General features: G+C 36.7%; 1 protein-coding gene across 1 annotated transcript in view; it reads right to left on the bottom strand.

Annotated features, from left to right (window-relative positions):
• Positions 1-814: 814 nt before the first annotated feature.
• The window catches only part of VWDE (von Willebrand factor D and EGF domains), a 78,175-nt gene continuing 63,408 nt past the window's right edge, over positions 815-15,581 (bottom strand). The window contains 4 exon segments of the mRNA XM_032401316.1: positions 815-879; positions 4,222-4,330; positions 4,434-4,514; positions 14,787-14,890. Of these exon segments, the coding sequence (XP_032257207.1) occupies positions 815-879; positions 4,222-4,330; positions 4,434-4,514; positions 14,787-14,890 (359 nt within the window).

Raw genomic sequence — 15,581 nt, 5'->3', positions numbered from 1 at the left:
ACTTTTTTTTTCCCCCCCAAAAAGAAAGGTACTGGTCCTCTTCTGAAACAAAACAAATCTCTACCTATTCAAAACTGACCTCTTTAGTTTCTACTGAAAATTAGCCATTGCATTTCATTTGATTTATGTCTTTGGGACGGTTGCTTCATCTCTGTCTGTCCCATACTATATATATAAATATAAAATGAATAGAGCATTTTAATTCTAAGTAAAATGTTCATTAATTCATTTTAAAGTATCATTAAGTCATTCCTTTAAAGGTTCCAAAATTTTTACATAATAGGCACTCTACAACTTGTAAGTATAAAACATTTTGTGGTGTATTTTCTCCCATAAATTTAGGCAAATGTGAGCTCTTTACTTGAATTAGCTGTGAATATGACCTCTAAATATTAGAAGTAATGCAAACAAAAGAACTTGGTTTCATCATATTCATATGTAGCGTATTTCTCTCCTGCCCACCCCCTTGCCTGATAGTATTAGAAATACAGTTTGATAACATGAATCAAGCTAATAACATTAGCCTGTGACTGATTACCTGCCCAGTTTGGCCTCATATGAAAATTCTGAGCAATTAATTTTAATCTTATGATAATACTCAGGGGACGGTAAACCATTCTCCCTAATTTAAACACAATGGTTTCCAAGTTAAATGCGTATGCAATAATGAATTAGCAAAATCTTTTCTCTGAAAAGAGTATAAGTACCATGGCTAAAATTTTATACAAAGAACATGTTAAATTTTTAAGTAATTTTTATTTACCTTTTCCAGTTAAAGAAAACTACGCATTGGTTCTTTGATTTTCAATTCCTACTATTCTGAAGGTCTCTTAATTGGCATTTCAAGAAAGCTGCATTGTTTGGGGCTAATTGGAGATTCTGCAAAAATATAAATTGCAAAAATAAGATCACTATAAAAATTTTAAGCAGTACAAAGATATATGAAATAAGTAAAATCTACCTACATTACTCTTCAGCTCCTAATCCCACTTCCCTGACACATCCAGTTTTAAACATTTGATATTTGTCTTTTTAGAAATTTTCTATGCTATTAAAAATATACACGTTTTTACACAAATGCAAACATATACATTTTGCCTGGAAATTTGCCTCCTCGCCTTTTTCATTTGCTATAACATAGCCATCTTTACAAGATATAAGATATAGTGCTGCATGAATCATTGTTTTATTGGGTGTATAGAAATTCTATAGATGAGTATATAGTAATTTAGCTTTTTTCCTATTGATAGTCACTTAAAATATTATTTATTTTTATGTTTTCATGTTGGAAACTGTGCCACAATAAACATTTTTGGCAGTGGAATTATTGCCCTAATAATTATCAGAAGAGTAACATATCAGAGGTTATTATTTTAAATCTCCATGTGCTCCCTTAAATGGACATATCTCATAAAATTTTCACTGACAGTTCCCAGTTCATAGCACTACTCTTAATAGTAGATGTGATAATTCTTTAAGTTTGGGCCTCAAGAAAGGTTACAGATTTTGATTTTAATTTTCATTTGTTCATTCAATTATTATTACATATTAGCTAAAGTATTCATAATTGTATGCCAATTTCAACTCAAATGAACAGCTTAAAAATAATAAAGCTAGTCTTAAATATTTTATCTAGCTTAAAAACTATCATATGGTAGCACTTCTGACAGTTTTATGCCTATAATAAGGAACTTACTTTGCTTTTTAAAAAATAATGAGTAGTGATCATCTTAATTAATTGCAATGTGGCTTTTACAAAGAGCTTGGAGCCTCATTAGTTAAAATCTCACATGTATATTTTCCTCATGAGTATTCTATCAGAAGTTACAAACTGATTATTCATTTTGGTTTCAACCACACTTGTCTTTTTAGGATTCCCTAAGGGGTGCGGAGCCTACCAATTCACTCTTTCTAGCAAGTTCTCTCACTGGTGCTTAGTAATAGGGCCTGTAATCGGCCTGCCTGTCTGGGTTGGTAAAGGAGTTTTTTGTTTTAGCTGAACTCAATATTTACTCACTTAGAAGACTGTTATGGTGTTCAAAACAATTACAAATAGGAATTTTCTCTTAATTGCTTGGCTTAACAGTGATAGGTAAGGTTGGGTCATCTAAACAGAGCTCACAGGTAGTGTTCTTTTGGAATCTTTTTTCTCTCATTTCAGGTGAAAAAAAAACAATGTATTCCTCGGCAGCCTCCTCCTTTTTAATGTGAATCTAATGTTGGAAGCTTTTTAGAATCAGGACTTTATCATTAACTGTAAACTGCCTTCTGTCCGCTCTAGCCCGTTGCCCTTCTTGATTCAACCATATGGCTCTAGAAAAATCCCACTCTTGCTCTGCAGAGCCAGGCACACAGCCATATGCCAAACCCTCAAAATGAGCAATTCAGGCTTTATGTTCTGGTAATGCAAATTTCCATTTCCTATAGCTATTTCTTCTTTTATGGGGAGACAAATAAAACTAAAATATTTTTTCAAAGTATCTGTCTGTGACTCGTAAGACATGATGCATTTTCTCTGTAAAGGTACCCACATTTTTCACCAAGCTCTGTTGGTGCCTTGTGATTTTTTTCTTTCCTGGGTTGAACCATTCTACTCTTCTATGTAGTCCACTGTGTAGGAAATGAAGTGGTCAGACTATACATATCATCGCTAATGCTTTATTTATTTCATTTATAATGCTGCAGCAGGCTGTCTTTATGACATTACACTGGATATGGCTTGACTCTTTGATATGGGGAGACAGAATTCAGGTCAATTCCAAAGAAAAAATTGACAATTACCACCAGAAGGGATTTGAAATAATTAAAAGAAAAATCCTGTCCACTTTTACAGTCCTCAGAAATTGTCAGTCATCAGCGAGAACGCATCCACAGAGAATGCTGAGATGGCAAAAAGCAGAATAGGGGGATGAGGCACCCTACGACTGCCATCTGCATTAACCAACATCAAGGCAGCATCAGGGTCTTCCCTAGAAATGAGTGACAGGTCTTGATAGCTAAAAACACAACTTGATGGGGTGCCTGGGTGTCTCAGTCGGTTAAGTGTCCCACTCTTGATTTTGGTTCAGGTCATGATCTCAGGGTCATGGGACTGAGCCCTCCATTAAGCTCTGCACTCAGCAGAGAGTCTGCTTGAGATTCTCTCTCTTCATCTCGCTCTCCTTCTGCCCCCACCCCTCAACTCACATACAACCCCATGCGCACTCTCTCTCTCTAAAATAAATAAATAAATAAATCTTTTAAAAAGTAAACAAAAACAAATAAATAAAAATAATAAAAGCACAACTTGGGGCCATGGAATAAGCAAATCCTAAGAATTTCCTTTGATTTGTAATCAGAGCCCTTAACCAAGAAAGGAACATCATAACTTAGGCAGTACTGAGCCAAAGCAGTGAAGGAAATGCAGATGAAGATCCCTAGATCCCTAGAATGAGAATCTAAATTAGAATTAACAGTATTTCTTGGCCACATTAACAAGGATTACCACCAAGTCCATGGTGAGGAAGACTGAAGTCTGATATCAGAAGCCACTCTTTATATTTTGATCTGTGTATCTGTCTGTCATGTCTATCTGAGGGAATTGAAAAATAAAATAAATTGGGATCATTCTCACTATAATATTTGTATCCAGTAAGTCTTATTACTTTTCTCAAGTTCCTAGTGTCTCCAGTCAAAGATTCCTCAGGTATTGTCACATACAAGACATGTAGCTGGGGGGACCCTACTTACTTCAGACAAAATGATGGTGCCAAGAAGGAGCACATTCAGGAAAGCGTCCTTTACAAAGATTTTTTTTTCTCTCTCTCTCTCTCAGGGTGTGCTACATACTGACTTAGGATTATTTGTTAACGACAGGGAAAATAAGGTATAATTTTGAAATACTTGAAAACTGCTGGCTATTTTAAATTGCTAGAATTTTCCAAGTTCAGTGTATATATGAAGATCAAAAGGTTTTTCTGCTTACACTAATACTACTCACAACAATTTTAATCTAGTATAAATTGAGTAAATCACCTCATCCTTGAATGAATTGTTCACCATGCTCAGGCAAGTGGCTGTTGTTATTGATTACTCACCAGGTGAGATGAAACCATCTAGGCTCGCAGGAAAGGCGGATACTGTCTTAATGAAGAATTTTAATTTTGAAGAATGTCCTGCTTGCATTAAATATTTCATACGCTCTCTGACTAAAGTGGTCCTTTTGCATTTCTGGCGTGTTACCTGGGAACTGAGGATCTAGCACCACCTGCAGGCAAAAGTCGGCAGTCGGAAGTTTTACAAAAGCTTTCCAGCGGCGGTTAAGACTGTTTCTCCAATGAAGAAGGCGGTCCTTAAGATAAAGATGCAAAGCGAAATGCCATCTAGTTTGTCTTGCCTTTCTTTTCTTCTCTCAGAGCAGGCACAGTGGCTCCTTCAGAAGAACCGCGATGTACCGTGGTGCGCCGCACGCTGCGCCGGGAGGCGGCCCCGTTCCTGATCAGGCACAGGACGCGCCGTGACCAGGGTCCACAGCACTTTGAAAGGCTCAAGAAAATGTTTTCATTTCTTTTAAAATCGGCGGGGGGGTGGGGAGGGGGACGTTTTAGCTCAAAAAAAAAAGTTTTAAAATGTAATATTAATACAGTGGCCTTTTTACCAACCCACCTGTAGAGTATCATTTTAAATATTTGTAGGTGGAGGAAGGGGCCGGGAAGACAAAAGGGCGTAGGGCCCGCAGAGGCTCGATGCTGCGGGACTACGCAGAGCACCTCCTCACAGATGAGGCAGGAGGCGCAATCAGCCGAAGCCCCGTAACACTCACAACCCAGCCTGGCACGCATGCGGCTCACGAACTGTAGTCATTCTGTGCCAGGTGCTTTTAAGACTTTTTAGTCTTGTTCTTACTAATCGTATGCCAGACTTGATTTAAAATTTACATTCACTTATTTTATCTTGTTTTCGACTCACATACTGTTTAATCAATGCTTTTTTAAACGTACATTCTTTAATCAGGGAACAAGAAACATCAATATACAGTAATCATTGGAAAACCTAAAACCCAAGCGGGAGTCTGCCTGTCATCCTTTCTTCAGCTGGTCGCGCGGATTTATTTTCAGCAACAGAAATAATAAATTTAAATACTAAATATTAATAACAAATAATATTGTCAATAATATTGATGATAAATATTCATAAAAAAACCCATGTATTTGGCATTTATTAGATGGCAGTCACTGTGAAAAGTCATTTCTAATAATCTCATTTTCGATTTAAAATTACCCAATAATCCCGTGAAATAAATATTATTTACCCCATCTTACAAAGAAAGGAATTAAATATAGAAGGAGGTGAAGTTCTCTGTGCAAGTCCACATCACTGGGAAGGATTTGGGGCTGAATTAAACTCAGGCACCCCCGACTCTAAAGTCACTGCCCCATGTCCTGTTGCCCTCCTGTCTTTAGTCCTATTTCTGCAGGGCGCTCTTCCTTATCAGACACCTTTCTAGACACGAATGCATATTCCACAGCTAAAATAAAACAGGCTACTAATTCAGAAAGTCTTCTTGAAATGTGTTCCTTTCAAAAATATTTTTGCTGGATAAGTGAATAAATTAAAACCTCTTATTTTAACATGCATAGTTTTCTTTATCAGTGCATACTGTGGATCAAAAAGATATGGGGGAAGAGATACCCAAGAGGAATCCTTACTGAAATTATCAAGTGGTCTTGAGCCATTAAAAGCCATTGAAAATTCCTGGCCTTTTTTCTTTTTTTAATAAGTGATACAATGCAGTTAAATAATAGGCTTTGGTTTCAGATAGATATGCATTCGAACACAATCACTGCAATACATAAGCAGCAGGATATTAAACAACTGGACTTTTCTGGCCTTTAGGACCTTCACCTGCAAAATGGGGATGAATCTCCTTCTCTCAATAATTTTGTGAGGTCTAAATAATTAATATTAGTTAAAATCCCTAGTGTGGTGTTCAATATACTTTAGTTTTTTTTCTCTCAATGTAGCCTGACAATTTGATAATCACATAATTGATCTACTTTAAATTAAGAAAACACTTCTGATTCTCATAGTACACTACTGAATAACTTATGAAAAGCAAATGGATGTTGACTGGAGATAGTATCCTATGTAGTACTGTCCTTTAACAGACATTTATTCTCACAGGCTTTAGTTTACCTGCCTCAAATACACAAATTTTAAAAAACCCAGGGGCACCTAGGTGGCTCAGTCACTTAAGCATCCAACTCTTGGGGGTGCCTGGGTGGCTCAGTCAGTTAAGCGTCTGCCTTCGGCTCAGGTCATGGTCCCAGGGTCCTGGGATTGAGCCCCGCATCGGGCTCCCTGCTCAGCGGGTAGCCTGCTTCTCTCTCTCCCACTCCCCTTGCTTGTGTTCCCTCTCTCACTGTGTTTCTCTCTGTCAAATAAATAAAATCTTTAAAAAAAAAAAAAAAGCATCCAACTCTTGGTTTTGGCACAGATCATGATCTCAGGGTCATGAGATTGAGTCCCGTTTAGGGAATCCCTCCTCAGTGGGGAGTCTGCTGGAGATTCTCTCCTTCTGCTCCTTCCCCCACTTGTGAGCACACAAGCGCACTCTCTCTCTCTAAAATAAATAAATCTTTAAATTAATTAATTAATTAATTTAAAAACCCAAATATAAAAAATTTCCCTTGACAACAATTTTCTGCCTTAAATTACCGTAATTTCTCAAGAATAGGGGCCTATTCTGGCCTAATTATCTACCTCAGTTAATTTCAGCATCACAAAAGTCAAACTCTGAAAATGACGGCATACTGGGATCTTCCTCTATTCAGAAGTGTTATATGCCCACCTCAGAATGTGAACTTCCTCATAGCCTAAACACAGGCAGCTCCATCCATATGACTCTTCTGGCTGTGATCATGGCTGATTGCCCAGGGATGGACACTGACTCAAGCCCACCCTCTGACTCTTCATTACCTTCTAAGGTTTTTCTCGCTCTAGACTTTTGAACTAAATGACTGTTTTCTAGCCAGTGGGTGGCTGCTATGGGAACTGAAAGATTGCCATGTAGATTTGGTGGCCTTGTTGGATCCTGAGGTGGATCAATGAGTAGAGAGAATAGAGATTTACAGAAAAGCCAAGAGGAGATATCTATGCAGTAGATCTACGCAGTAAGAGAATAGAGTGGGTCTATTTTCTTGATTGTTTTCGGTTCTCATTAAGCCCAACTTCACATCTTGCCTTTGAGCTCTGTGAGATTTCTCTATATCCTTTTTTACTAAGTCACCATTTTCACTGAGTTCAAACTTAAAACTTCAACTTGATGGTTCGTACCTTAGAGAAGGGAGGCAGTATTCACCAAAGTGAGATAAGGTAGAAAATGAAGGAAACTGAGGACAGTTACCCACTCTTCAACAACAGGGATACTTGTCCCCAGCAAACTCTGGAGCAGTCCAGGCCATTGTGAACAGATAATTAGAGGATGCGGGTCAACTATGCTGTCCATCGTTTTCAACATCAATGAAGAGTTGTATGAGGAGGTCCTTGGGAGGCAAATTGAAAACTGGGGGGAAAAACTGACAAAGTCATCAACAGGCTCAATTTTTGTGCCCATTTTCAGGGTTAAGGGCCGAGTTCTATGAAAGATGGAAGGTATCTAGGAAAAGGCTTTGTAAGATGTTTCTTATTGAATGTTAAATATTAGTAATTTCAGCACAACTGCATTTTACTGCTGTTTACAAATACACCATTTCATCCACTTCATCAGATGAGGAAAATGTGTTGAAGACAAAAAATCTTAAGAATATCAGGCTTTTCTATTTCTATAAACAAGAATTGAGTTGTTTTTGGTATCATTTGCAAACAGCAAGTGAGAAAATATCAGCTACAGGGCTATTCAAAGTCTCTTATATAAGAATTAATTAATACATTCCACTTAGATCATCTACTAAGCTTTATATGAACACATGGTTAGTCCTCTTTTTTAAAAAATACAATCTTTTTTTTTTTTTTAAAGATTTTTTATTTATTTGACAGAGACAGACACAGCGAGAGAGGGAACACAAGCAGGGGGGAGTGGGAGAGGGAGAAGCAGGCCTCCCGCGGAGCAGAGAGCCCGATGCAGGGCTCGATCCCAGGACCCTGGGACCATGACCTGAGCCGAAGGCAGATGCTTAACGACTGAGCCACCCAGGCGCCCCTAAAAAATACAATCTTGTAACTGCCTATTATTTGCTTATTTATGTATTATAACATTGTAGATACAATACAGTATTTCCTTTCTCAGGTTTTCTGTATTTATTGTTTTTTTTCCCCACTTAACATGTTTAATATTTAGGTCACTTCATCTCATTTTAGAAATAAGTGGCATGCATATCATAAGGAATGAATAATTAAGTGGCATAAAGGAAAGAAAATATTATATTCATTTAACTAAATAAATGTGGTTTAAGCTCTAGCACATAAATACTTTAAAAACAATTACATAGTGGGCACCTGGGTGGCTCAGTTGGTTGGGCGACTGCCTTCGGCTCAGGTCATGATCCTGGAGTCCCGGGATCGAGTCCCGCATCGGGCTCCCTGCTCAGCAGGGAGTCTGCTTCTCCCTCTGACCCTCCTCCCTCTCATGCTCTCTGTCTCTCATTCTCTCTCTCGCAAATAAATAAAAAAAAAAAAAAAAATTAAAAAAAAATAAAATAAAATAAAAACAATTACATAGTTATAATGATACTTATAAAATATATATAATATATATACATGTTCCAGTATAGGCTCCAAATATTTCCAAATAGTTCTAACCTGAAATTTAAAGTTTTATTATGTATGTTGCAATTTGGATAAGTTCTATAATTTCTGAATGAATATGAAAAATAAGATATATTTCTAATTCTATCAAAAAGATTATGATACTTTAATATTTTAGAATAAGGGCTAGTAGGGATATTTTAAAGTTTAGAGAAGTTTGTATTTTAAATAGAGGGTCAAAGAAAGGATCAGAATATTGGACAATGCAAACATTTCATTTAAATGTTAACATGAATAAACACAAAATAGCCAAGAATATTAAACAAGGTCTATAATCTGAATTCTTTTTGGAAAATGATTTATAAGGTAAACATTGAAAGGTACACATTTTAAAGGACTTTTGCTTAAGTTCTCAAACACTCATTATCTTCAAAGTATTAACCAAATGGATTCTGGACAATACATTTTAAAGTCAATAAATGTGAAAATATCAAGAAGTAAGAAAAAATTAAATTTCTTCTCCATAAATTTATCAAATTACTTGCTTTTCTAAACTCACATTATATTTCCTAAACATTACTTTCATTTGCATGAATCATTAGCTTTCGTAAGGAGTGCTTTTATATAAAATCTGTAAACCATAGCATTTCTTCATTATTAGCATGTACAGGCCCATTAAATCTATTATAAATGGACAGTCTACTGATTAATATTTTAATTGTAGCTTGGGGTTCTTGGTGTGGATCTAGAAAATATTTATGAAAGATTTAAAGTGTTGGTTTAGACATTTCAGAATAAATCCTTGAGGAATTATAACTTTTTAACCATAAAAAACATACATTGAAAATTAATTTAATAAGGCTATTGGTTGTTATGTTGTATACTGAGCAAAGGTGGCAAAGAAATGAATATTAAAATTATATCTATTTTTATTTCACCTATTTTTGTAGGAATTTCAATTCTAATTATTAACTTTTAAAAAGTATGCATTTTTATCTAGAGTGCTTTTTTCTTTCTAGGACTTATATTTTTATAAGAGCATAAAAATTGCACACACTAATTGTCAAAGGTTTATTTTGATTTATGTATCTGTACTTTTGGTAACAAAATAAAACACAGTGAAACATTGTGTTTTCTTAAATAATTCTTTAAAACTACCTTTCAGTAAATATGAAATAAATGAAAATCTCTTTAATTCTGACACTGAATGCTGTTACTTACAAGATTCTTTTCAAAGTTAGCATAATTTTATTCTAATAATGTCTTACTTTATCTGATATTTTAAACATGGCTTAGGAATGTTGAGTATTTAGACTTAAAAGAACAAAATGAGTTTTGTGAACTTGTATGATTTAAAATAGATATGTTCAAATTAAAATATTTTCTGGGGGTACCTGGGTGGCTCAGTTGGTTAAGCATCTGCCTTAGGCTCAGGTCATGATCTCCGGGTCCTGGGATTGAGCCCCATATCTGGCTCTCTGCTCAGCAGGGAGTCTGCTCCTCTCTCTCTCTCTCTCTCTCTCTCTCGTAAATAAATAAAAATAAAAGTCTTTAAAAAATTAAGATATTTTCTGAAAAAGACAGTTTGAGGTCAAATATGAGATAGGAGAGGAAAGATTTATAACTGTAGATAACCTATATTTATTTTTATCTCCGAGACCAATCTTTCAATTATATGTATATACCTGTTGACGTTACCCACTTCCCCAACAATTAATGCCATTACATTTTGCTTTTATTTAGCATTCACTTCTCTTTTGGTATTTGTAGAAGGATTTGATTTGTGGTAGTTTCTCTCTTGCTTCTACACCAAAATAGATCAAGGTACCAAAAGAATGGAAAAATGAAACCCACATCCTCATGCTCTTTTTGAATATTGGACAATGCAATAGAACTTATCCATGGTCAGCCCAGTGACCAAGTAAGTCTTCTAAGACCAAAATTTCATTATTTCTTCCACCTTGTCCAGAAATGTACAGGTCAGAGCAATAGAAAGACTGGAAGGGAAAAACAGGCAAAATTAAATATGGTGTTTTTATCATGGAAAAATGACAGCTTTAGTCTCCGGAATATAGTCCAAAGCAATAAGATGCAGGGTATGTCTTCTGTTAGCTTACTATTATCTCCTTGGTACCACTGTCACTTTTGTGTAAGGCTAGAGCTACATTTTCTAGAATCCCCTTTTCTGTGTGGTTCTGGGTTAGACTTTGCTGATGACAAAAGCTTTCCAGAGAGACAGAAGATAGAAATGGGAAGTCATTATTTTTTCAAAGGTGTTTGCAGCTAGATATTTGGATAGATAAAAGATTCACAGTGGCCTTCCAACAAATTTTTTATAATGACCCGCTTTGCTTGAGAAGTTGGTGGAGTTTTTAAAGATTCTCAAGTATTGCAGCAGCTCCAAGAAAGCTGAAAAGCATCTGCTTGGTGCTTTAGGCTAACATCTTCAATACCTACCTCTCTGACCTTCAGCCGCTGCTTTCCTGACCTCTACCTCCCCCTCTCTCCCCCCCAGCTCTTCCAAGAGTCCTGAGAGTTCCTAATTCTGCATAACACTTTATATCTGGATACATCAAATGGCTTCTGTTATGCTAACTGATCCCCGATGATAAAGACACCATCACAGTAAGAACTGGGAAATACTCAGTTTATTATATAATGTGAATGTCTCCAATATCAGATACATCATCTCAATGTGTAAATATCAAATCACATTTCAAAGGCAATTCAGATTACCTGAATTTCTTCTTTGGTTTTCTCTAACAATGACAGGTAAGACCATTCTATATGTTATTAGTTTCTTCAGTCTTTAAAATAATTTTTAAAATTATGTTCAAATAAACTTCAAGTAGTTATCTTCAACTTTTTCTGAATAAAAATTTCATTCTTCAGACAGGCTTGTGATTCACATACTTGATATTAATGGCGTTTTGTCTGTAGTAGGAAGAGGGAAATCAAGTTTCAATGAATATTAGAAAACTGTTTAACCCTTGCTCATTATTTCCACCTCCTTCTCTCTGGCATGATACAGAAAGCTCTTGGTTCTGTTTGCCACTGGAGACTAAGTACTGCTTTCATAAAACTGATATCTAATCCAGATCATATTTAAATATCAAAACGGGGCGCCTGGGTGGCTCAGTTGTTGAGTGTCTGCCTTTGGCTCAGGTCATGGTCCCAGGGTCCTGGGATCGAGCCCCGCATCGGGCTCTCTGCTCGGCGGGAAGCCTGCTTCTCCCTCTCCCACTCCCCCTGCTTGTGTTCCCTCTCTCGCTGTGTCTCTCTCTGTGTCAAATAAAAAAAAATCTTAATAAATAAATAAATACATACATATCGAAACAGTTGTGACTAAATAGAGCTTGGAGACTACATGACTCCATCTTGACCAAAGGTTACATTCAAGAAACAACCATGCTCAATAAAACCCAGTACATTTTTTTCCCTGATACTTTTCAGGAAAAGACTGTTTTCAGTGCATGGCAACGTTTCTTTCCAGTCTCTTTCCTCATCCTTTTCCTTCTCCATGTCTATTCTTCTGTTCAATATAATAACCAATAACCAACTCACCAACTTACACAGTGTCTTTTACATACCAGCCACTTGTGATGACATATTTAGTCCTTTAACAACCCTGTGATTAGGTGTTATCAGCACCACAGTACAGATGGAGAAACTGAGGCTCAGAGGGGTTCAATACCTTGCTGAAGGTCATAGAGTGAGCAAGTGGCAGGGCCCATGCTAAATGTACCTATTGGAGCTGGGCAACAATTTCGGAAGCCTCTGGAAGCCTTTCATAAACCCACCCCTCTTTAGCACCTCCTCTGCCCAATTTCCCCTTTGTGTCCTTTGTTTCTAGCTAGTAATTCTCGTTCTGTTGTTTTGATTGAAATTCTGGCAACTCAATCACTATCTTCCATTTCTTTTCCCTCCACTACCTCAGGATGCTGGAAGAAGGGCCAGGAAGGTAGGCAGCAAGGGTACAGGGAAGAGTCAGGAAGGGTTCTATGAATGCTCATAAATGGTAGTTTGTTTGTTTCCTAATTAAAAAGAAATTTATTTTTACCCTCTGTTTTGGAGCCAAAGAAATATAAAAAACAAATGAAGCAATGGTACCAATGAGCAACATAATAAAGCTCAAGTGAGAATTAAAGTCAAGAATTTAGAAGAGCAGGTTATAGGAAAGCAGGACATGGGGTCCTTGAGCTAATCTCTTTTTTGTTTTCCTTTTCCTTCCCCATGACCCGCTGTTCTTTCCTTCCTTAATATGGCTCCAGATGCCCTCTCAGAAGCACCATTAGCGGGGATGAAGATGATCTGACGAAGGATTCAGGTAGTAAAGAAATAGATTTTAAAAAGGTTATAGAGAAGTCACCTAGTTTAGTATGTCAGAGTGAAGTTGAAAGCTTTTGAGGTCATAGGATTTCTGTGCCATAAAAATCTCCAAATAAAATAATACACGTGCACGTGGCCTTTGAACCAGGGAATTCACGTTTTTACATTTACTGTTCTCAACAACAGCTGATGCAATAGGTACCCCGTAACTTTTGTTTTCTGGTTTTCAAACCACAGTACAGTTATGAGCTTGTTTGTTTTTGTTTCCAAAACGGAGGCCGCACGCATCCCGGCTGAACAGCAGCCAGGGAGAAACACACGTGCGCATGCGCCGTGCCTCCGAGCCGGACCGCCCAGGATCACACTTCAGAAAGGAAACTCCTTACATTGTTCAAATTACAGCCCTCCAGCATACTTTGACATTCACAACCCTAGGGCTTTCTGAAGTGCTAAATAGCATATAATTGCTTTTTAGGTTAAAACTAACACAGATTAGGAAATTTTTAAGAGCTCTGCTGCCCCCCGCATTAGCACCACCCTTGTACATGCAGCAATTAGGACTAAAAAAATTCCTTGGCTGTAGATATTTAGAAATTTAAGATTGGAGACAAAATAAAATTTAGTTTAATCTTATGAGCACAGATTTGATCATAGAAACTTTAAAAATAGATGTTTCTAGAGGCGCCTGGGTGGCTCCGTTGTTTAGGCAGCTGCCTTCGGCTCAGGTCATGATCTCAGGGTCCTGGGATCGAGTCCCTCGGAGGGCTCCCTGCTCGGCGGGGAGTCTGCTTCTCCCTCCCTCCCTGCTTGTGCTCTGTCTCAAATAAATAAAATCTTTAAAAAAAATAAAATAAAATAGATGTTTCTATAGCACTGGCCTTCTAAGTAAGTGTGGGGCAGTATCAGGAACTCTAAGAAAGCATCTATTTTTCCTTCGTTTTCTTGATTTTTTAAATAAAAATAAATCCTAATTCTAATGATATGAAGAGGTTTTTTTTACTGCTTTCCCCGAAATGGATTTTATTTGTTTAAAGATTTCATTTATTTATTTGTCAGAGAGAGAGAAAGAGCACATAAGCAGGGGGAGCAGCAGAGGGAGAGGGAGAGGCAGATTCCCACTGAGCAGGGAGCCTGATGCGGGGCTCGATCCCAGGACCCTGGGACCACGACCTGAGCCGAAGGCAGACACTTAACCGACTGAGCCCCCCAGGTGTCCCTGAAATGGCCTTTAATGAGGAGCAAGTAAGAGAAAGAAATACTGTCTGGGAAAAGAATGAGGATAGACAAGGTTTTAGTGGCACACAACCCATCCTCAAATCGATGAAGCCCTGGATTTAAAAGTGGTGGATTTAAAAAAAAAAAAATGGGGGGAGGGGTGAAGGTAGCCTTTTTATCTAGTATTTGACCAAAATATAAATTAGCGGTATCTTAAGTTCATATTGGGGGAAATTTGTTCTCTTTCAGCTCCAGTGCCATGAAACAGAATATTACACTTGACAGTCATAGCTAAACATTAAAATTCCTTAAGTACACATCAAAATTTTGAATATTAAGATAACCCTATCATGACACGAAAATTTTTAGTTTCAGAGGCAGACAGTAAATCCTTGCATGTTTTTTTATTTGGAAAAAAATAAACATTAACAGATAGGTGTCAATTGCTAAGCAGAATATCTGAGTAGACAGCAGATGTCCATATCTAATATTTATTTTCTGTTTAAAATTTAAAGTACCTGTACTTTCTTTTCACATTTGACTCCAGAATATCCACCGCGACAAGAGCACATATTGGGAAATACACATCTGCCTCCATAAAGACACTTTTGTTTGCAAATTGCTGCAATACACAAATTTTTACCATTACCATCCTTTGACACAAATGCTTGTGAAATATTCTATTCTGGTGGTCTGAAGCCATTCAGCAACTCAACTATAAAACAGTCGTAAGATTTTATGAATGACCAACTACACTCCCATCCTTGTGTGGCCAGAGCACACACACACATACTCATACACATAAATAAACAAAACAGCCAGAATTCAACACATCAGTTTCACAATTCTTTAAAGATATTATTAAAAGCAAACAGAATTTCTATTGGCTACATTTTAAACATTCGGTATAGGTTTTTGTTTTCTTTACAGAGAAGATTCAAATTAGTAACATAAAATAACATTCATAATTTGCTTTTTGATAATTTAGCAAACATTTAAAAAAAACAATTCAGTACCAGCCAGTGTACGGAAAAATTGACAATTTAATATACTATCATTGGAAGTTTAATGTGAAACAACTGTATTAGAAACTTCCTAAGAATTTTTAAACAAGCAATTTCTTCCTTAAAAAATCTCTTCTCAGGAAACTTAAAAATACCTATATCTATCTCAATATACCTCAATATCAATCTATTTATCTATCATCTATCTATCTAATCTATCCACCTATATTATCATCTATCCAACTACCTACTTACAGAGAGAAAATGCTTGTTAGAGTAATAACATAAATGACTACAATGTTCAACATA

The sequence above is a fragment of the Phoca vitulina genome, unplaced genomic scaffold, assembly GCF_004348235.1.
Source record: "Phoca vitulina isolate PV1807 unplaced genomic scaffold, GSC_HSeal_1.0 scaffold4, whole genome shotgun sequence".
Lineage (NCBI taxonomy): Eukaryota > Metazoa > Chordata > Mammalia > Carnivora > Phocidae > Phoca > Phoca vitulina.
This window is presented reverse-complemented; position numbering and strand designations above follow the sequence as displayed.